Below are 17747 nucleotides of genomic sequence, written 5' to 3'. Positions count from 1 at the left end.
CTTCCACCTCTTGGGTTCAAGCCATTCTCCTGCCTCAGCCTCCTGAGTAGCTGGGATTACAGGTTTGCATCACTACTCCCAGCTAATTTTTGTATTCTAAGTAGAAATGGGGTTTCACCATGTTGGCCAGGCTGATCTTGAACTCCTGATCTTGTGATCTTCCCGCCTCAGCATCCCAAAGTGCTGGGATTACAAGCGTGAGCCACTGCACCTGGCCAATAATTCTAGTTTTATATTAAACCTATTTTTACCATTACGGTAGTACTTACAGTTAGAACCAACCTAAATATCCTATGACTATTACTAAATCAGCTACATATATGACTGTGCATTCGTAAGATGGATTACTTTAAAAAATTAAAATAACACTTAAAAACAATGGTTTCTTGGCCATCTGGTGCCAAATAAAAATTAAACAAACAAAAAAAAACAAACAAAAACAAAACAACAAAAAAAATCACGGTTTCAAAAATACTTAATGATATGTAAAAAATGCTACTATATTAGGTGAAACAGAAATTTATTATTTAACAATACATATGAGCCCAATTTTATTTTTAAAATATACACAGATATATATACTTGAACTATTTCATAATAGGTTTTATATATACATAAAAAAAGAATAGAAGACCATATTTCAAACAGCATGATAACATGGATTACCTCTTAAGTGCCATGATTATGGACACTTTTATCTTCTTTAGACTTCTCTGTGATTTCCGAATTCTCAAATTAATTATTTTATAAATAAGGGAGAACCCAAAAGTTATATTCAAAATAAATGTCTTAGAAGAAAGAATCTTAGTTCTTAGCAGGTGAAAAAAATTACAACAAACAAAAGGACAGGAAGCATTTGAATTCCATTAGTTTCTTTTCTCTTTATGTTTGATTTAGTACAGGTTAAAAAGTAACTAAAAAGGTTCTGGAGGAGAGATTATACTTACATTCCTGTTTGAAGGTGAAATAGTCTGTAAGATGCCTGCATTCATGATTTCCCCGAAGCAGAAACAATGTTTTGGGATGATTAATCTTTAAACTCCATAAATACAGCACACACTACAAGACAAATTCAAGGATAAAATTTTCTTTGTGACCTTCATAATGCATAAACACAATTTATATAAATTCAAATGACTTGCTATAATGGCATATCTCATTGCTACTCCCAAATTGAAAATGAAACCTTCTAGCTTTTGAATGTGATATACTTATTGCCCTAGAATTTCATAGAGCATAGAGTTGCCTTCATAGAAATCTCTCTCTAATCTCTGTTCTCATGTTCTATCTAAATATCTAGAACTCTCTCAGAAAGCCACTCACATGTATATTAATCCTAAAACCTGTATTTCATTTAGTTCTGAAACACTAAAGGCATTTCCACTAAGACCAGGAACAAGGCAAGAATGTTTACTATTTCTGCTACTATTCAAAACTGGAGTAAGGGTATTAGCCAATGGGATTACACCTCAATTGGAGGGTTAAGAATGGGTAAAGATGTAATGTCCCCAAAATCAATGATAAAACTAACCTAAATAATAAAATAATTCAGTAAAGTAGCAGGATATAAAATTAACATACAAAATCAATAGCCCTGGGGCACAGTGGCATGCATATGGTTCCAGCTACTCAGGAGGCTAAGGCAGAAGGCCCACTTGAGCCCAGGAGTTTAAGGTCAACCTGGGCAACATAGGGAGATCCCATCTTTAAAAAAAAATAGACCTTCTATGCAGAAACAATCAACAGAACATCATGGAGAGAAATCCCCATTTGTAACAGCAACAAAGAGGACTAAAGACATAGGAACAAATTTAACAAGAAATGTACAAAATCCATACAAGGAAAATTTTAAAATGCCCCTTTAAGACATAAAAGTAGACATGAAATAACGGAAAGGCAAACCCTGTTCTTGGATAGAATAAAATAACATTAAAAGATTACCGTTCTCCCTAATTTAACTTATAAATCATTGCAATTCCAAGAAAAATACAAACTATCTTATGGAGTTAGACAAGTTGACCTTAAAATTAATATGGAAAAATGAACATCCAAGAATAGCCAGGAAAACACTAAAAAGAGACATTATGAGGGCAGACTACTCCTGCCAGATGTTAAAACATACTATAAAGCATCTATAATCACAACAGTGGTACTGGCCCTTAAGTAGATAAATATACCAGTGGAGTTTTATACTACAGATATAGTATAAAAGTACTTATAAAAATCTGTTATATGATAAAGGTGGCATCTCAAATCACAGTAATAATAATGATGAACTTTTAAATAAATGGCTCTGGGACAAGTGGTTGCCATTTTTAAAGAAAAGATAAAATTAGATCCATATCTCACGCAATGTACAATAAACAACAAAAGAATGAGGGATCTAAATAAAAAAAGATAAAACCACACAAGTTCTAGAAGAAAACATGAATGAGTTCTTCTTAAGCCTACTGTAGGTCAAAATTGGTGTAGGTAAGAACTTATAACTAATGACTAAAAATTCAGAGGTAAGAAAAGATGGATAAATTTGACCATACAAAACTGAAAATAGGCCAGGGGTGGTGGCTCATGCCTGTAATCCCAGCACTTCGGGAGGCCAAGGCAGGCAGATCACCTGAGGTCAAAAGTTCAAGACCGGCCTTGCCAACATGGTGAAACCTCGTCTCTACTAAAATACAAAAATTTGCCAGGTGTGGTGGTGGGCACCTGTAATCCCAGCTACTCTGGAGGCTGAGGCATGAGAATCACTTGAACCTGGGAGATGGAGGTTGCGGTGAGCCAAGATCACGCCACTACACTCTAGCCTGGGCAACAGAGCAAAACCCCATCTCGATGATAATAATAATAATTTCCATAGTAAAAAAAAATTTGGTCAAACTGACAAAAATACACATTCAACTTTTGGCCCACTTCCAGGAATCTACCCTGAAGATACACCTCCAACAATATGAAAATAAACATGCACAAGGCTGTACCATGTGTGTAACAGTAAAATATTAGGAACAATGTAAATGACCATACACAGGAGAGAGGCTATGCTGTGATACATCCACGTAATAAAGCACAAGGATGACAGAGATAGAGATAAAGTGATTTGGAGTGATTTCCAGGATATGTTTTCAGATTAAAAAAGCAAAGTATGGCTGGGCACAATGGCTCACAAATGCAATCCCAGTGCTTTAGGAGGCCAAGGCAGGTGGATTGTTTGAGGCCAGGAGTTTAAGACCAACATGGGCAATATAGCAAAACCCCAGCTCTTTAAAACATTTAAAAATTAGCCAGACATGGTGGTCACATTCCTGTAGTCCCAGCTACTCAGGAGGCTGAGGCAGGTGGACCCTCTGAGGCAAGGAGTTTGAGGCTGCAGTGAGCTATTATCATGATTGTGCCACTGCACTCTAACCTAGGTGACAGAATGAGACTCTGTCTTAAAAAAAGTAAAAAGGACAAGAGTAGCTATAGTATGCTACCCTCTATATAATAAAGAAGAAAATATAAAAGAAATTCATATGTATATATCTACTTCGTACATAAAAAATGCAGGAAAGATAAAGCAGAAACTACAGAGATTGGTATTCAGGCACTAAATAGATCATGAAAAGAATACTTGTTTACAGCATGAGAGCTAAAACAAGAAGGGAGAGTACGGCCTTGTTTGATCTGAGGTGGCAACATGCGCGTTGGGAGACTCACTCTCCACATGTCTACCAGTGAGCACAAAAGCACTGTAAGTATTGATTTTGAGGTTAAAAATAAATTTTATCAAGGAGGCACAGGCATATTTGCAAATACAGAACCCATGAATGATGATAATCAACTGTACATACCAATCATGAAATATTCTGTATATATTTCACAGTCTCAAAACACAAGGAAAAAATTGATACGGTTTGGCTGTGCCCTCACCCAAATCTCAACTTGAATTGTATCTACCAGAATTCCCACACCCAGGGGGAGATAACTGAATCATGGAGGCTGGACTTTCCCATGCTATTCTTGTGATAGTGAAAAAGTGTCATTAGATTTGATGAGATTTCTATCTAATTACTAATGTAACTATCATATGCTACTAGTTACTAATGTAACTATCATAACTAATGTAAATTATATAACCCCTGACAGTAACTATCAGGGGTTTCCACTTTTGCTTCGTCCTCATTCTTCTCTTGCCACCGCCATAAAAAGTGCCTTTTGCCTCATGCCATGATTGTGAGGCGTCTCCAGTCTTGCGGAACTGTAAGTCCAATTAAACCTTTTTGTTCCCAATTTCAGGTATGTCTTTATCAGCAGCATGAAAAAGAACTAACACAGAGGCCTATATTGAGAAACAGATACATCAACACAGTCATGTACCATGTAATGTTGTTTCAGTCAACAACACACCACATATAGGATAATGGTCCCATAAAATTAAAATGGAACTGAAAAATTCCTACATCCTAGTGATGTAGCTATCATAATGTCTACATGCAGGCATTACTCACATGTTTCTGGTGATGCTGATGTAAAAAAACCTACTGCAATACCAGCCATATAAAAGTACAGCACATACAATTACAGACAGTACATAATACTTGATAATCACAAATGTTACTGGTTTGTATATTTACTACACTATACTTTTCATAATTATTTTCAAGTTTTCTCCATTTACAAAAGAAAAAGGCTCATTGTGAAACATCCCCAGGCAGGTCCTTCAGGAGGGATTCTAGCAGAAGGCACTGTTATAGGAGATGACAGCTCCATGACTGCTACTGCCCCCGAAGGCCTTCAAGTGGGACAAGATGTGGAGGTGAAAGATAGCGATAATGATAATCCTGACCCTCTGTAAGCCTAGGTGTGTGTGCGTGTGCATGTGCGTGTGTGTGTGTGTGTGTGTGTGTGTGTCTGTCTGTCTTCATTTCTTACCAAAAAATTTTAAAAGTAAAAAAAATGTTTTCATAGAATAAAGCTTATAGAATAAGAATATAAGGAAAAACTATTTTTGTACAGCTGCATAATGTATTTTATACTAAGTAGAATTACAAAAAGTTAAAAAATTTAAAATCTTACAAAGTAAAAAGTTACAGTAAGCTAAGGCTAATTTATTATTGAAGAAAGAAAATACTTTTTAATATATGTAGTGTAACGTAAGTGTCCAGTGTTTGGTGATGTGCTTATCAGCTTCTAATTTCAAGTTTTATTTCCTTATTTTATATATCAGGATGCAACTATACAATTGTCTTATATAATTCAATTACAAGGTCATGATTATCAAGAGATCTGTTCAACCACTCAATTACTTCTTTTCTTTTCTTTTCTTTTTGAGATGGAGTCTTGCTCTGTTGCCCAGCTAGAGGGCAGTGGCATGATCTTGGTTCACTGCAACCTCTGCCTCCTGGGTTCAAGCGATTCTCCTGCCTCAGCCTCCTGAGTAGCTGGGATTATAGGCGCCCACCACCATGCCTGGCTAATTTTTGTATTTTTAATAGAGACGGGGTTTCACATGTTGGCCAGGCTGGTCTCTAATGCCTGACCTCAGGTGATCACCCACCTCAGCCTTCCAAAGTGCTAGGATTACAGATGTGAGCCACCACGCCTGGCTCAACCACTCAATTACTTCTTCACTTCTATGTGAACAGAATTTTCACTCCACCTCCAGAATCATTTGTGTGTGTCAATACCTGTTCATCAATTGGTCATCTAATAACATTTATATCACCAGGTCATCTGATAACATTTTTCTCCCTGGTGGATATATCTTTGCTTAAAATGTTCCTTTTAATCTTTCCTTTTCTCACAAAATCAATTTTAAAAAACTAAAATGTAGATTCTTCTTTCGGAGGAAGCACTTTGTTTTTATTTTTATTTTTATTCTTTTTAGACAGAGTATCACTCAGTCACCCAAGCTGGAATGTGGTAGCATGATCTAGGCTCACTGCAACCTCTGCAGCCCGGGTTCATGCGACTCTCCTGCCTCAGACTCCCAAGTAGCTGGGACTACTTGGGAGTAGTAGCTGGGACTACTCTCTATTTTTAGTAGAGACAGGGTTTCAGCATGTCGGTCAGGCTGGTCTCTAACTCCTGACCTCAGGTGATCCGCCCACCTTGGCCTCCCAAAATTCTAGGATTACAGGCGTAAGCCACCACACCGGGCCAGCACTTTGAAATAGGTACAAATGAAGAGGGGACATCAAAAGACTCAAAGAAAAATAAAACTTCACTATTCTATTTTATCAGCAACAGAAGCCTTAAAAATGCTCTACTCTTGGCTGGGCGCAGTGGCTCACGTCTGTAATCCCAACACTTTGGGAGGCTGAGGCGGGCAGATCACAAGGTCAGGAGTTCGAGACCAGCCTGGCCAATATAATGAAATCCCATCTCAACTAAAAATGCAGCCAGGCATGGTGGCAAGCGCCTATAGTCCCAGCTACTCCAGACGCTGAGTCAGGAAAATTGCTTGAACCCAGGAAGCAGAAGGTGCAGAGCTGAGATTGCGCCATTGCACTCCAGACTGGGTGACAGAGCAAGACTCTGTCTCAAAAAACAAAAAAACAAACAAACAAAAAACTTTAATCCAGTTATTCACGTGTGAGAATCTGATCTAAGTAAGTATCTGAAATGCCATCACAGATATATTCAAAAAGATGTTAACTTCAGCAATGTGCAGAATGGAAATAATTGGAAAACAACCTTGTACCATTTAAATACAAGTGATACAGAATCTAATTTGCTGTTGTATAAGACATTTAAATATCTCATAAAACATGAACTCTGGGCTGGGCACAGTGGCTAATACCTGTAATCCCAGCACTTTGGGAGGCCAAGGCAGGTAGATCACCTGAGGTCAGGAGTTTGAGATCAGCCTGGCCAACATGTGAAACCCCGTCTCTACTAAAAAATACAAAAATTAGCCAGGTGTGGTGGTAAATGCCTGTAATCCCAGCTACTTGGGAGGCCGAGGCAGGAGAATTGCTTGAACCCGGGATGCAGAGGTTGCAGTGAGCTGAAATCAAACCACTGCACTCCAGCCTGGGTAAGACAGTGAGTGAAACTCTGTCTCAAAAATAAATAAATAAAATAAAATAAACACATGAAGTCTGGAGATGAGATGTCCATGTTTGGTGTACTCGCTCAACATCATCACCAAGAAACCAAGCCCTCTGTACCTCTGTGATCTGAGATTCACAGCAGGTCTGCTTTTCCTCCTTAGTGATGTCACCTCCTCATAGTCATAGCATGGCTGCTACAGTACACACATCCACGTTCAAAGTGAAATGGTGGAATAGGAGTCTAGAAGCTTCCACCCTGCAACAGTCTTTTCATCAAGAAAGAGCATTTCCAAAAGCAAACAAACAAACAAAAAAACCCAGCATACTACTGGCTAAAAGAAAATCTAAGGTTTACCCCTAGACCAATAACTGGTGACAGGAAATTGATTGTCTTGACTAGTTCAGACCAACTAGAATTCATTCCCTGGTGCTGGGATAAGGAGCCTTTGATCATAAGGTCTTCCTTCTCTGACATCAAAGGTTCTCCCTGCAACCCCAATCCCATTTATCTGAATAAAATGGAGATACCGTTTGTAAGGAAGATGGAGGGAAAATGTAGGTAATAGCATGACCTGCTATAAACCTATTTTTCCAACAGTAGAAGAATGCTGAAATCAATTAAGGTATTTATGCCATTAACTATTGTGAAAGTTGATCATGGGTTATTCCTGTCATACACAACTAAAACAGAGTCAAGAGGCCAGGGGAGAAAAGCACTCAGGGCATATAACATAGCCCCAAAAATGTAATTCTCTGCAAGCCTGTCTGCCAAAACTGTCTGCTATGACTGGAAGCCAGTTTTATCTAACGGCTACTGAAATGACCTGCTGAAATTCTAAGGCTAATTTTACCCACTGCCATCACTCACCAATCAAACCTGGCAAGCTCTCCAGAACCTCACTAGTGCCAATGTACTTTCTCAAAGAGCAATACATAACATTTTTTTTTTCATAAAACCTCTAACCTTCTCTTTGGACATACCATTCTGTCTGCATGTATGCCCTAAATTGCAATTCTTTCATCACAAATAAAACATCTTAATTTCAGAGATTCATCTCTCTGTTTTGACTTTGACATACTTGGTCAAGTATAAGTCCAAGGCTGACTGATCTCAGGGAATATCACCAGCCATTGGAACTATAGCATGAGGTAGCCACACTGGGGCCCTTTGAAAACCAACCCCTCCCCTACCAACTTCTGCAAATTGCCTTTTTTCCTTAGTGAGTCATTCTTGGACTGAACTCCTGATTTTAGTTGAGTTCTGTTTTATTTGGGATTTGGATGGGACGGTGTCTTTCCCCTTCCTGTCAGATCTGGCTGACAGATCTCCTATTCAGGAAGACTCTTTTCCTCCTTGTCTGTGGGGTCTGGCTGTGGGGGTCTCAAGGAAGGGATTTTTCCCTTTGGGTTGAGGCCTTGAGATATCTCTTTTTTCCTTCAGTTGGAGAAGGCTTCTTATCATCCTTCTTGATAAGCGGGTACTGTATTTTCCCAACTGTGCTTGTGTTTATTTGGCCTTTGCAAATTCAGTCCTTACATTTAATTGGTTTTTGTGTATTTGGCATTAAGCCAGAACACTCACAATAAAATGGGCTCTCAAAATTCAAAGGCATGCCAAGATATTTTCTGGGATTCCAGCCGATAACATGTTCAAACATTCTAAGGATCACTCAAACAGTCTGTTGTTCTTTAAACTAAAAGACCACAGCTATAAAATAATACACTCCAAATAAGATATGCATATCTCATTGATATTTTAAGGCTAAAAAAAGCATTCAGGACTCAAAGAATGACTTGCTACAAACTACTGCCTCAAAGCTAGCTGAAACACTTTCCTCTCTAGAGCTTTCCCCTCCCCCTCTGACAATTCCTCCTCTTCATCTTTTTCTAAACTAAACTCTCTTTTTTCCAAAACTCTTTGGCTATTCTGGCATACTGACCATTTAGATAAAACACTTAAAAGTAGGAGATATAAAAGAAAATCATTTTATGAATTTACCTTCATGAATACCTTCTTTTTTTTTTTTTTTTTTTTTTTTTTTGAGACGGAGTTTCGCTCTTGTTACCCAGGCTGGAGTGCAATGGCGCAATCTCGGCTCACCGCAACCTCCACCTCCTGGGTTCAGGCAATTCTCCTGCCTCAGCCTCCTGAGTAGCTGGGATTACAGGCACGCGCCACCATGCCCAGCTAATTTTTTGTATTTTTAGTAGAGACGGGGTTTCACCATGTTGACCAGGATGGTCTCGATCTCTTGACCTCGTGATCCACCCGCCTCGGCCTCCCAAAGTGCTGGGATTACAGGCGTGAGCTACCGCATCTGGCCCATGAATACCTTCATGCTGTTTCTTTTGCAAAGATGTAATTCCTACGCAAAGACAGCCAGCCCATACTAAGAGGAATGGCAACACTTTTATCTTCAAGGATAAAGAATTGAGACCAAGAAAATACTGAACACACCTTGTTAGAGTAACTCTGTATCTTTTGAGCCTCCTCAGATAATTCAGTCATATTTCCACAATTAACTATTCTGTGTCCAATCCAATTTATTGTTAACTGACTCAAACTACTTTACTCAAAATTTGGTTCACAGCCCGTATAAGATTGCCTATTTTAAAAAACAATCTTAAAATTTAGCCTTATTCCATTTTGTCAAAGAGATAATCTGAATCCAACTGTTTTTTATAAATTGGTGAGTGTTTTACTATCTCATGACCAAAACTCTAAAATAAAAGCTGTAAGAATTTATTTACAATTATGTATATCTGTGTAGATGTGCATATATATTATATACATACACTATGTCGTATGCTGTGTCTACATAATGAAATCTGATGTAGTCAGTCAGAAATCCCTATAAAATACATAGTAATTAACCCAAGTGTTTTTTCAGTTCTTGTGACTTAAGTAAATCTTTGATAAATTAATTGTTTTTAAAATTGTTGATAAAGGCTGGCTGTGGTGGCACACGCCTGTAATCCCAGCACTTTGGGAGGCTGAGGTTGGAGTATATCCTGAGGCCAGAAGTTCAAGACCAGCCTGAACATAGTGAGCCCCATCTCTACAAAAATGTAAAAAAAAAAACTAGTTGAGTGTGGTAGCACGCCTGTAATCCTAGCTAAGTGGGGTGGTTGAGGCAAGAGGACTGCTTGAGCCCAGTTCAGGGTTACAGTGAGCTATGATTGCACCACTGCACTCCAGTCAGAATGACAGAGCAAGACCCTATCTCTTAAAAAAAAAATTTAAATTATAAGGTAGGCATAAAAATGTGTTCTTTATTGAGAAATATAATAATTTATATGATAAAGAATCTTATGTGCTAAGTTTTTGTCCTAAAATAAAATGGCTATTGTATTTTTTTTTTTTTGAGATGGAGTCTTGCTTTGTTGCCCAGGCAGAAGCACAGTGTTGCAATCTCGGCTGACTGCAGCTTCTGCCTCCCAGGTTCAAGCAATTCTCTGCCTCAGCCTCCTGAGTAGCTGGGATTACAGGTGCCCGCTACCATACAAGACTAATCTTTGTATTTTTAATAGAGATAGAGTTTCACTATCTTGGCCATGCTGGTCTTGAACTCCTGACCTTGTGATCCACCCACCTTGGCCTCCCAAAGTGCTAGGATTACAGGCATGAGTCACCATTCCCCAGCCAATAAAATGGTTACTTAAGAAAAAGGAAATACAGGATGAAGCAGAAAGTCCAAGCTTATCATTAATGGTCTGAGTGAAATTGTAATATGGTTTGTGAAAAGGAAATTTATAAACGGAATTTTGTAAGTGATCAAGTTGGCTATAATAAATAAAATGATGTATGGTCTTTCTAAAGATTGAGATTTGATATTAAAAAGACACTAATACAAAACTAAAAAATTTGGTCTCCTACAGTAGAGCAAGGCTTTTCTTAAAGTATTAATTTTCTCTTAGTAAAACTGTAAGAGGTTTTGACTTTTAATTCTGAAATCTGTTTCTTTTGGAAACTTTCCAGACATATATCTCAAAAGTTCAAATTTTGCTGCCCTCACTGCATATGATTGTACATCATATATTATTCTTCCGTTCCTTCTCCACTTGAAAAACTGTATCTTTTTGCTTGGCTAGAAGGCAACTCTCTCCAACTTTTTCATCAGCTCCTGTAACTTTTTTTCTCATGTTCTAACTCTACTATTATGATCTGACACTGAGAGGTTTATCTTAAAACCCCAGAAAACTGGCCAGGTGCAGTGGCTCACGCCTGTAATCCCAGCACTTTGGGAGGGCCATGATGGGCGGATCACGAAGTCAGGAGTTCAAGGCCACCATGGCCAACATGGTGAAACCCATCTATACTAAAAGTACAAAAATTAGCCAGGCATGGTATCAGGGGTCTGTAATCCCAGTTACTTGGGAGCCTAATGCAGGAGAATCGCTTCAACCCGGGAGGTAGAGGTTGCAGTGAGCTGAGATCACACTACTGCACTCCAGCCTGGGAGACAGAGCAAGACTCCATCTCGGGGTTGGGGGGAAAGCCTAGAAAAGCAATGTTTTCATCCAGTGTAATTCTCAGTTTTTCTTGATGTATCTGAATTGCTACATTCAGATACACCAAGCCCAGCCAAATGACTACTGTTTTACAGTGACCTGTGTAATTCTGTTTTGATCAGATGTTCTGAGCCTTTTGACAACTTTGACAAATGTCCCCAAAATCAAATCCTCAATTAAGTCTTTTTTTGGTTTTTAATTTTATAGAGACAAGGTTTTGGTTAGGCTGGTCTTGAACTCCCGGACTCAGGTGAACCTCCCATCCAGGCCTCCCAAAGCACTGGGATTATAGGCTTAAGCCACTGTGACCGGCCTCAAGTAAGTCTTTTTGACCTAAAATAACTTTGGGACTGGGCACAGTGGTTCACACCTGTAATTTCAGCACTTTGGGAGGCTGAGGCAAGTGGATCACCTGAGGTCACGAGTTCAAGACCAGCCTGGCCAACATGATAAAACCTCAGCTCTATTAAAAATATAAATATTAGCTTGGCGTGGTGGTGGGCGGCTGTAATCTCAGCTACTCCAGATGCTGAGGCAGGAGAATCGCTTGAACCTGGGAGGCGGAGGTTGCAGTAGGCTGAGATCATGCCACTGTACTCCAGCCTGGGTGACAGAGCAACATTTCATCTCAAAAAAATAAAATTAAATTAACTTTGGGATTTTCCAGTTCAGCCCCTGGAAAGCTTCGAAAGATCTATATCTCTCATCTTACACAGATATGAAATGATTAGGCTTATTTGGTAAATTATGTAAGAAACTGTAAATCATAAGTGATACTAGATCTTCTTTTAGTTACATTTATGGGTATATTGTTAACATAAATGTTTCAAAAATTGTATAATTCATTAAAATTTATTATGTTTTCAGGTAATTCTGGTTATTGTATCCTAAAATTCTATCTATAATAGAAATAATAAAATTCTTTATCAATTGTCATCAGATTTTAACCATGGCTATTCTAAGCTTTTCTCATCCACAGGTATTGTTTTGTCTCTAAAAACCACACAATCAGATTCATGGAAAGATTTCAACAAATACTCTTATATATAGGTTGCTGATAACATTAAGAGCAATAGGCTAAATAAAAATTTCTACAACTCTAATAAACAAACTGATAGACTCATGAAACTACTAATGGAGATCAAGTAGAATATAAATTGATTACTGAGATTAAGCAAAACTTGCCAGCTCTCCAGAACCTTGCTAGCGTCAATGAACTTTCTCAAAGAACAATATACAACATTTTCCTTTTTCATAAAACCTAACTTTCTCTTTTCTTCAGACATAACAAAGATCGAGCAGTCTGTGTGTATGGCCAAAACTGCATTTTTTTTCTTCCCAGATAAAATGTTTTACTTTCAGAGATCTGTCTCTTTTATTTGACTTTGAAACTACACTTCTGGAGAAATCTTAACAAGAGAAAAATGCTTTCCTCACAATCCTGAGTGGAAAAAGAAGATCAGAAAAGGAGCATATAAAATGCTCTCAATTTTCTTAAAAACAAAATATATACAAATATAAAAGAAGAAAAAACACTGCAAGAAAATATAATAAAACACTAACAATGATTATCTCTGATTTCTAAAAAGTTTTTGTTTTCTATATTCTGCATTTCCCAATTTTTCTATTAAAAACTAAACTATTTATGGCTAGGCATGGTGGCTCATGCCTATATTCCCAGCACTTTGGGAGGCAGAGGTGGGTGGATGACAAGGTCAGGAGATTGAGACCAGCCTGGCCAACATGGTGAAACCCCGTCTCTACTAAAATACAAAAAATCAGCCAGGTGCGGTGGCACACGCCTGCAGTCCCAACTATCAAGAAGGCTGAGACAGGGGAATAGCTTGAACCTGGGAGGCAGAGGTTGCAGTAAGCCGAGATTACGCCATTGTACTCCAGCCTGGCATCAGAGCAATACTGAAGTCTCAGAAACAAACAAACAAACAAACAAGCAAACAAAAAACTAAACTATAACAAAAAATTTTAATAAGGATTCTATGACCTTATTTTCATCTATTAAACAAAAACATCACACTCATCGTTATCAAGAATATTGATTTAAAAATTATTTCTCTTTTCTTTTTTTGGTATAAAGTCCTGTGAGAAACTATGGCAAAAAAAAAAATATCTTTCAAGTGTATACGTGTAACATGTTAGACTAAGCTACAGTGTATAGAAGTTCATTATCTTAGTGATTTATATATAAGTGACTTCCAATGAACACTAGATATATCTCATAGTTCAGTTTTAACACTGGTATAAAATTTCATTGTCACCTTAAAGTTTTGATTCACTTATCTCTGAAGTTATTGCAGAAAACTCCTTTAAGTTAGCAAACATCCAATTAACAGGATAAAGCTAAATACAAACTATGATTTATTAACATTCATTCATTCAACAAATATTAACTGTGTGTCTACTATGTATCAGGCACTGTGCTAATATGAAGCACACTGGTCCTAATACGAAAAATACTGTTAATTCAAGAAGCACATTTTATAATATACCAAAAGGTCTATTCATAAGTGTATCTTTTCTATTAGACTGGCAGCTCCTACAGAGAGCATAAATCTTATTCTTTATTTTATTCTCATAGCCTGCCATAAAGTTGGAACTCAGGAAACATTATTGATGGGTGAGAAAAAAATGCGTAACACAAAATATTCTGTGCTGTATGTGCACAAAATAATTGTTGACATTTTATATGTGCTTTATTAATAGTATTAATGAATTAAAACTATTATAAAGCTATTTTAAGTTATATAAGTTAATTAGAAGATAATTTGGCATAATAATTTATCATTAAAAAGTTGTTTTATGAAATAAAATGACTAGTCAGGCACAGTGGTGCATATCTATAGTCCCAGAGACTCAGGAAACTGAGGCAGGAGGATGGCTTGAATTCAGGCGTTGGAGGCTGAGGTGCAAAACGATTGCACCTGTGTAGAGACACTGCACTCCAGCCTAAGCAACATAGCAAGACCCCATCTCTGAAAAAATAAAATAAAATAAAACAAAATGGCTAATTAGAAACTGAGTTAAGTTTTATATTCTTCTAATCTTTACCCTATAAAACTTCCTCATGCTAGCAAATACACAAAGAAATAAACACTCAATGTGTCTTTCTAATATCCATACTTTTTTTTTTGAGACAAGGTCTCGCTCTATCACCCAGGCTGGAGTGCAGTGGCACGATCTCAGCTCACTGAAACTTCCGCCTCCAGGGTTCAAGCAATTCTCCTGGCTCAGCCTCCCAAGTAGCTGGGATTACAGGTGCCCACCACCATGCCCAGCAAATTTTTGTATTTTTAGTAGAGATGGGGTTTCACCTTGTTGGCCAGGCTGGTCTCAAACTCCTGACTCAAGTGGTCCACCCACCTTGGCCTCCCAAAGTGCTGGGATTACAGGCATGAGCCACCTTGCCCAGCCCCACATCCATACATTTGACTTACGGTCTACTGAAACATACACGATGTGAATGGCAACAGGAAAGCTCTTCAATGATACAGTCTACAAGCATGATCTCCATCTATTCCCGGTACCTATTTAGAGATCTTGGACATTTATCGCGCAGCAGGAAAAATGGCCTTACCATTTTCTCAGTTTATACCTTTAACTTTTGTCTTCACATTAGACACTAAATGAATTTTGCACACTGGCAGTTAACATTTAACTTTTCTGATTCATGAATTTAGACTGCCTATCTAACGGCAAACTAAAAATCGATTTTTTTGCTTATTTTTCCTGCAGCTATAGAGCAACTGCTGCTCCTTTGCTTGGGTATCAGGTGAGAGGGCCAACTTGTATTTAGGAGTGAGGCTGCATGACAATATAACTTTCACCACCAGAAACGCACTTAGTGCAGTGAGATTCCCACACAAGGAGGGCAGGCAGGACTACAGACAGCAAAGACAGAAAGCAGACTCAATTTCTCAGCTCACGCTTATTCTTGGGCACATTACAAATTCCATTATCCACACTATTTCAAAAGTTTTTTTCTCTTTTATTTGCCAGCATGTAGATTTGAATCAATAAACATTAAGTATGAATGTGCTGTGGTTCCACTCAAGTCCTTGGTACTCAAGTTCTTGCATAAAGTCCTAAATTAGCTTTATCTTTTACACATAAAACTTCTATTTAATTCTAACCATGCTCCTACCTTTCCATTTTCAAAATATACAAAATGAAAGTATAAGTTTTCATTTACTACAATTCATTTTTCCCTTCAATGAACATTTATTAAGTGCTTTCTATATGTAACAGTATCAGAAGTTATTCCTACAATGAACTTAGGGCTTATTTAGCACTGGTAGTTAATCTAAGTGTTAATTGTAGCTCAGCAAGTTATGGTCTTATAATTAAGGTCAGCTAATATAAACCCCATTTAGAGTGAACAGCAATTTGTGCCATTTTTACACAGCCTGTACACTATCTTCAAAGAAGAAAAGTTAGTGAACATTTAACTATTTGTACAGCTGGGTTAATATTAACATATAGCCTATTTATCAGATTTTCTACTGGTTTAAAAAAAAGAATAACTTATATCAATGAAAACATTTCTACTACTTTAATTTTGAAAGTAACAAAGTTCATAAATTCTGTCAGAGTTCTCATTTTAATTTCTTCTACTGAAGAATGGAAATCCTCTTTTTTTAAAAAGACAATATAATAGTCCCAACATATCCAGTTTAACTTTTACCTCTATACTGAAATAGCCTCTGTCCACATAGTCACCCAGAAAGAGGTAGCGTGTGTTACTAGGTGATCCTCCAACTTCAAATAACTTCATTAGGTCAAAGAATTGTCCATGAATATCACCACACACTAAGAAAAAAAGTTATAAGGTGAGATGAGAAATTATATCTTAAAAGAAAAAAACCATTACACTAAAAGGGATCATAGTTTAACTTCTAATTTAAATCACTCTAGCTTTTGACAGGACTGCTATATAACTGTGGTCAGTCTATTCATACTAAATAGTTCTATTGGAAATATGAGGCAGTTAAAACTATATTTCTTCAATTAGCAACAAATATCCTAACCAATCCTGACTATCTCATAATTTCTAGAAAAATTATCACACCACTTTTTAGCTGGTTATCTGTAACTATTTCTCAAAACTGCTCATGCAAATCTAAACTATAAACAGTATCATGCAAATACTTTTTATACCTGTGATTGGAGCATCTACTTCTATCATAGTCTTCTCTTGCCTCAGGATGGCAGCCCCATCGTTGATGATTTTTAAGGCTACTTCCTCTTCCAGTCGGCCTTCCTTTACCAAATGGTTTTTCAAAACATCAATTTTAGGTTTCCCATTCTCAAATACTTCCTTGAAAGTAAGCCGTTGGGTCGGAGGAAAGGGGACAGCTACAAAAAATATATATATAATAATAATAATTTAGAATATTTAAATGTATAGAGAACAAACAGAACACAATTCTTTAACGTGACAAATTAAAACTAATAAATCACCATGATTTCACATACACAGCACCAGTACTATGTGGGAAAAAAATCCTAAGACGCTAAATAAATGATCAATTCTAAGTATAAAAGAGTTACAAATGCATTTTAAAGATTTGTATGAGCATAAAGTATAATTTTTGTTGCTGTTGTTTGATTTTGTGTTTTTTGAGACGGAGGCTCGCTCTGTTGCCTAGGCTGGAGCGCAGTGACATGATCCTGGCTCACTGCAACCTCCGCCTCCTATGTTTAAGCAATTCTCCTGATTCAGCCTCCCGAGTAGCTGGGAGTACAAGGTGCATGTCACCACACCTAGCTAATTTTTGTATTTTTAGTAGACACAGAGTTTCGTCATTTGGTCAGGCTGGTCTCAAACTCCTGACCTCAAGTAATCCACCCACCTTGGCCTCCCAAAGTGCTGGGATCACAGGAATAAGCCACCATGCACAGCCCTATAATGTTTTATATATAAACATGAAAGACCTGAAGCTGATTCAGGGAACAAGTTATAAATGAGACAAGGCACTAGATGATAAAAATAACTTTGTTCTTCTGTCTGTGGAAAAGGTGTTAAAAGTGAAACTGTGGTTAAAGAAAACGAAAGAAGCCGGGCGCAGCGGCTCAAGCCTGTAATCCCAGCACTTTGGGAGGCCGAGGCGGGTGGATCACGAGGTCAAGAGATCGAGACCATCCTGGTCAACATGGTGAAACCCCATCTCTACCAAAAATACAAAAAAT

The 17747-nt window shown here is 37.6% G+C and overlaps 1 protein-coding gene across 6 annotated transcripts in view; it reads right to left on the bottom strand.

Annotated features, from left to right (window-relative positions):
- The window catches only part of PPP3CC (protein phosphatase 3 catalytic subunit gamma), a 99419-nt gene that overhangs the window by 48009 nt on the left and 33663 nt on the right, over window positions 1-17747 (bottom strand). For all 6 annotated transcript variants that reach the window (XM_017549710.2, XM_017549709.2, XM_017549708.1 and 3 more), the window contains exons 2-4: window positions 16716-16913; window positions 16243-16367; window positions 948-1059 (exon numbers count right to left, since the gene is read on the bottom strand). In XM_017549710.2, the coding sequence (XP_017405199.1) occupies window positions 948-1059; window positions 16243-16367; window positions 16716-16913 (435 nt within the window). The remainder of the gene's footprint in view (window positions 1-947; window positions 1060-16242; window positions 16368-16715; window positions 16914-17747) is intronic.

The sequence above is a fragment of the Cebus imitator genome, unplaced genomic scaffold, assembly GCF_001604975.1.
Source record: "Cebus imitator isolate Cc_AM_T3 unplaced genomic scaffold, Cebus_imitator-1.0 Scaffold221, whole genome shotgun sequence".
Lineage (NCBI taxonomy): Eukaryota > Metazoa > Chordata > Mammalia > Primates > Cebidae > Cebus > Cebus imitator.
Note: the sequence above shows the minus strand (reverse complement) of the source record. Positions and strands in the feature narration are given on the sequence as shown.